The 6000-nt window shown below is 37.6% G+C and overlaps 1 protein-coding gene across 1 annotated transcript in view; it reads right to left on the bottom strand.

Annotated features, from left to right (window-relative positions):
• LOC118406302 overlaps positions 1–6000 on the bottom strand; it is a 72959-nt gene that overhangs the window by 30722 nt on the left and 36237 nt on the right. The window contains exons 3-4 of the mRNA XM_035806235.1: positions 2194–2428; positions 107–250 (exon numbers count right to left, since the gene is read on the bottom strand). Coding sequence (XP_035662128.1) covers positions 107–250; positions 2194–2419 — 370 coding nt within the window. The 5' untranslated portion in view covers positions 2420–2428. The remainder of the gene's footprint in view (positions 1–106; positions 251–2193; positions 2429–6000) is intronic.

The following is a 6000-nucleotide window of genomic DNA, read 5'->3' on the forward strand; positions in this document are numbered from 1 at the left end:
ATTAACGGAATATTAACGGGACAGTGTTCACCTGCTTCAGTTTATTATTCAAATTATAGTTCTTTCTTTAATGGGTTTGTACAATGCAAGGCCATTTGACCTTTACCTCTGATGACTCGCAGGTTCTCGTGCCCTTCCATGTGAAGCTGCAGTTCCACGAAGTCCCGAAAGGCGGACCAGTAGACCTCAGCAGACACAGGCATATCCTCAGTGTGAGTTAGGATCACTTCAGCGCCATCTTGCATGAACTCTGAAGAATACAAAGGAATTAATTATACTTAAATGTAAGTTCATCTGTGACGGTAGTCAACATTATGTTGCAATTTTGAACTTGATATCCGTACTCAAAATAAAGCGCTTACCAACAAACTTTCGATCAGTTCTCTGATCCTTTTCAAGTTGAAATGACTGAAAGTCTAAGTCACGCATCAGGACTGGAAGTGTGACGTCAGCAAAGGGTCAAAGGTGCTTAGGCTTTGGGTCATTTCAACTTGAGAAGCATCAGAGGACTGATCGAAAGCTTGTTGGTAAGCGCTTTATTTTGAGTACGGATATACGGATATATAAAGTTTAAAAAATGTAACATAATGGAGGAATTATATAAATCGAAGACAAGAAATTTCTGTTGATCAAAATACAATTTTTCTTTAGCACGAAAAGATTTATCTGCATTATACAAATGGTATACTGCCGCCGAAGGAGTCCAAAACACCAGAAGCGAGGGTTATATTCCAATAGATATTACATTTAGATGCTAAAAGATGCATCCACTTGTCCCGCGTACATAAAAAAGCATTCAGTATCTCTAAATACTGAATAAAACGTGTATGACATAGCCTGACAAACGTCATAGGATACAAAAACAATTTATCTTGTGAACAATTGACCTTCTTGGTGTGCTTATCGTCCCGATTTTTTTCATGATGAAGGAAGTATTAAGGGTGTACTGGTACAAAACCGGGTACAAAACCGGGTTTTCTTATTGGACCAGTTCAGAAAAACCGGACCTGAAAAAAAATCGGTAGACCGGATGTTGGACCAATTGGAAAATGAACAGATTATATGAAGAGCCATTCACACATTTTGGGGCTTACTGGTCGGGGAAAATAGCAAGAGCGAAGTAGAGCCTATAGTCATTTCTACCAAGTTTTACAGTCAATCGCACAAAGACAGTGCCTTGTAGGATTTTAAAACACCAGTGGGAGCCGAATACGTCACAAAACAGATACTGTTTCGAAATAGACCATTGTTTTCAGTATCGTCAATTCACAAGTTCTCACATACTGAATCAGGTCCAGGTTCAGGTCCGGACCTGGACCTGACCATTTTGACCTGAACCGGACCTGCAGGCCCTGAATTTTCAGTACCGGTACCCACCCCTTATACGTATAGAAAATATATGAGTAGGGTCTGCATAGGGTTAGTGAGTGTCACATTGTTTAACAAACACAAGTTGCGTGATTCACTACAAGGGGTATTATGCAAAAAATCGGCTGATTATGTATTCATCGATACATAATCTACTGGAAAATAACACTACCTTCTGGAGTTTAGTACCCCTTTAAACGCAGAAATAAAATGTTTCTTATAATGACAATGACAATGAAGTTTATTGCATATTCATGCCCAATTGGGGCTAAATGCAGTTCGTTTGATATAAAAGGTAGTAAACGAAAAGTTATACATATACTATAGTTTACATGCTTCTTCTCTCTTCTTAAAACATGTGTAGACGAACTTACAGAGATCTTCCAGTATATCGTGGTTAGATGATGACATAAGATATTTGAACATATCTTCCTTCGTTAGGTGTGCATATTTCTGATCTACAAGTGTAGCATTAACAAATGTATTGCGCAGATCATTGTACGCTGAACACTGCAGGACAAAGTGTATTTCGTTTTCTACACATGTGGTTCTTATCGCAAAATATACATAGTCTAAATTAGGAGGAGTTCGGTTATATCTACCAGCTTCAATTTCCAATGGGCGATCGCTGATCCTTAGGTTGGTCATGGCTCGGCGATAGCTAAAATTTGTTATATCCAGGTATTTTTCTCTTTCATGCAGATGCTTAAATTTTCCGTTTTTTTCTTAAACGTTCTTAGCTTATTTCCTTGGTTTTCCTTCGTGCCAGGAGAATTAAGATCAAATAAAGTCTGTACGTATGTATGTGGGTTCGCCAACACTTACCTTTAGGTACTTTACAATCATCGACAAGCTCCTTCAAAGTGGAGGGCCTTTTGATAACAGCTGGCTGGACAGCAACTGTTGAAGGAACAGCCGCTTGAGGAACAGCCGCTTGAGGAACAGCCGCTTGAGGAACAGCCGCTTGAGGAACAGCCGCTTGAGGAACAGCCGCTTGAGGAACAGCTTTTCTTGGTTGAGCAGCCGGTGATTTTGAGACACTAGTCCCCATGTTTTTTGACTGGAATTAAAAGGATTCTTTATTTTCTGAACATCTAGTACAGTGAGTTCTTATGCTATAAACTACAAAACAACTAAATTTTTTTCAAAGCCTTTTGCTTAAAACAAATAGTACATTTGTCAAAAACTAAGTATTTTCATCATCTAAAAACTAGCTATTGTATAGGGAGTAATACAAAGTACTAGTGCCAACTATCACATTGACTAAAAGTACTGTAACATTGGTTAAGTGCAATAGGACCAGTATTTCTACAATCTACAACTATTGCACAGGTAGTGATAAAAAGTTCATGTGTCAAATTGAAATGCAAAATGCAAAATAATTCTTAACGTACTACTAAAGAATTTTGGATTTCAAACTTGAATCTGTAATCTCGATAGAGTCAGGATCAAACATCAAATACAATCAAAGGTGTAATGATCTTGACATATATATTTTGCAGTACAGGACTGTTCTTGTGATTTCTACATCCAACGATAGTGTGCAATTATACTAATCTAAGATAGTGTTTTGAAAACGCTGTTTATCTATGTTTGCAAGACAAAAATATCCCTTTGCCTAAGTGCCCTTACTTTTAGTACGCGCTTAGCGGTTACCGAAGGGTTTGCTTAGGCCTGGTCACATTTCCAACCTCTCCTATTTTCCCTATCTTTCCGTTTTCCGTTTTTTGTCTCTGTCTCTGTCTCAGACCGTACCAGACAGTGTTTTTAGTCATTTGTTTAAACTTCCTAAGCACTTAGATTTCATAATGAATGCAACTTTTTTTTGGGGGGGGGGCGGACTTTTTTATTCGTACCCTCGCATCAGTTTTGGGGATCCCAGAGGATGTCATCCATATGATCAAATCAACATGGCTTAGTATTTGAAAAAAATAAAGTGCCTAAATGAAATTAGAAATCTAAAGTTATTCCAACAATAAAAGTATGTGTTTCAGCGGCATTCAAAAATTAGAAAAAAATGTGAATAAACAATAACAACGTTGAAAATCATTCCTTTGTAAATTTGTAAACTATCAAGACAAAAGTGTTTCCAACATTTTAAAGACTTGTAACTTTGAGACAACGATTTAACCATTCAACCAACCAACCAATCAACGATCCAATAAAATCATCAATTAAACATAACACCAACAGCACATAATAAACAGTAAACTGGTCCCCACCCCAACCATTGAGCAACAAACAAACAAACAGATTAACCAGTCAACAAGTCCAAACATATAACGTTAGTTCACCTTTATCCGTGGGGTAACCTATATCCGTTGTGTTGCTAAACAGGGTATCCAGGGATATCAAAGTTGATGGACGGTAGTTTCAAATTGTACTGTTTTCAAAATATTGCAGTTTGAAACCACCATCTGTCGACTTGGTATCCCTAAATACATTATTCTTAAAAATAACGGATAAAGGTTACCCTATGGATAAAGGTGAACTAGCGTTACTTATTGGTATATGCATGTCTAAGAATAGCATAGAAAGTGAACATTTAACTATTTTGTTTGTTTCTAGGAAATGCGACTTCGGCATCTAAAAAAGTTAAAATCTTATCAAAATTTCAAACTTATTGCTTAATCAACATTGCAACAGTGAGACTGAATTGTATTTTACATTGAATGTTTTACATTGACAATGTAAATTTTCCCTTATGAAACGCTGCAATGAATTGAAACTACAAACGGCATAGAACAACATACCATATAAAAGCTTAGAATCTGACAAGATCAGCAATTAATTGAACAAAGATCGTTGCAGGCTTTAGTTCTTGGAATAAAGAAACTATTGTGTCTATTTGTTATTCTTATTGGTGGTTTAAGTCTCGACGACTTTTTGTGATAATTTTCGCGACAACTTTAAAAAACCTAAAATTAAAAAAAAATGACTGTGCCGCTTTATAAATTTCAAATAGATTGAAGGAATTACTTACGTCGTGTTCTTATGAGAAACTTTCAGACGACTGTTGTTCACCCTAAAGTCTTATGGAAAACCTAACACAAATGCTTCGCGTTATATACGAGCGTGGTCCCCTACCAACGGAATGGACCAACCCAAAACAAATCAAAACAACCCAGTCCTTGACTACAATGTGTAGTTACTGTGATACAGCTTCTACGTTATGATAATATTTCTACTTGTGTTCAAGAATGATACTATGATCATAATTCTACTTGCGTTAGATAATCGTCATTGTTATGTTTTGAAGTTACGAATTATATCAATAGCCACTATGATTAATAAGAGGGCAATGATTTTGTAGGCGTTATCAAGGCTTAGGTCACATTTCCAATCCGGGGCCCGACCGGGCAGCTTTTGGGAGCGAAAAGTATGATTTAAAAGGCATCAAAGTACATAAAATGTCAAAATAAGATTCATGGGCATGATATGTGTATATCTATAGGTATACATTTTAATTCTTAGTTTCTTAAAACATCCCCGCCGGCCGGGAAATGTGACCAAAATAGGATATGTGTAACCTTCGCTTTCACACTGGGTATATCATACAAAACGTAAAAGTGTGACCGAGAAGACCACAAAACACACAAAATGTAAAAAGATTATAGAATTCGTTGAGCGATAGAATTCGTTGAGCGATCTTTCAAATTTTAGGTCGCCGAGAGAGGGCGGCGAGAGCGCCGTCCTAGTGGAAAGGGGGTATTACAGGTTGTTACACCTGAATATGATCGTTGAATGTAACCACTGTCAGAAAATATTGGCCCATAGTAACACCATGTTTCAAGATAGGACTAGGTGGTGAAACTTTTTTTTAGTAAAATCAATATGAAAACATATTTTGAAGTTAATCATTTTGGCCGCGTAGGTTTATCTCCAAACAGGAGAGCTCGTTGCTATGACCAGTTACCATAGTGATATATAAACATTAGGGGTAGGTTCAGGTTCAAAGAGAGGACGGAGCGATCACCCTGTGGTGATGAAAATAGATTATATCAGAAGGGTCACGCCAAACTGTAATTTGTTATTGTGTGGTTACATGTTACTACAAAGGAATACGAACGCCATGTGCATTCGTGCGGTGTGGTTTCGTTGTTTACGAGCAAACGCTGCGAGACAGACGGCTGCTTATAAATCTTACATGTACCTGAAGATATAACTTATTTGGAACGTTATTTCCTTGGGATTTATTACACCAGATGTATGACAGTTTAAAATGAGTCTCATTTAAAAGTCACGGCTCAAGGAAAAAAACTGTTCGTGATACAATTCTGATCCCATCCACGCTCACTGCACCGGATACAGTACGGCCTTGCATATGAATAACTCGTTTTCGTGCGGCGATTCGGGGGACACAAATACGACTGCCGCTTTTCGTCGTGGGCAAGTCTTGATTCATGTAAGTGTAAATCGGACTTGTAAAGTCCAGACCTCATTCATAAAAGAATGTTCTCTTTGGTATTAGCAGTCTTGGTGTTCAACTGAACACTGAGAAGTACAGGAAATGGCCCCGCCTTGACGATGAAAAGAGTTCCCCGAAAACAAGTTCTACAATGCCGTAACATATCCGGTACAGTTGGTTTGGATGGGATAAGCGTTATAAGAGGAACAAAGGAGCTATTTCTA

Source organism: Branchiostoma floridae, chromosome 19 (assembly GCF_000003815.2).
Source record: "Branchiostoma floridae strain S238N-H82 chromosome 19, Bfl_VNyyK, whole genome shotgun sequence".
NCBI classification, from domain to species: domain Eukaryota; kingdom Metazoa; phylum Chordata; class Leptocardii; order Amphioxiformes; family Branchiostomatidae; genus Branchiostoma; species Branchiostoma floridae.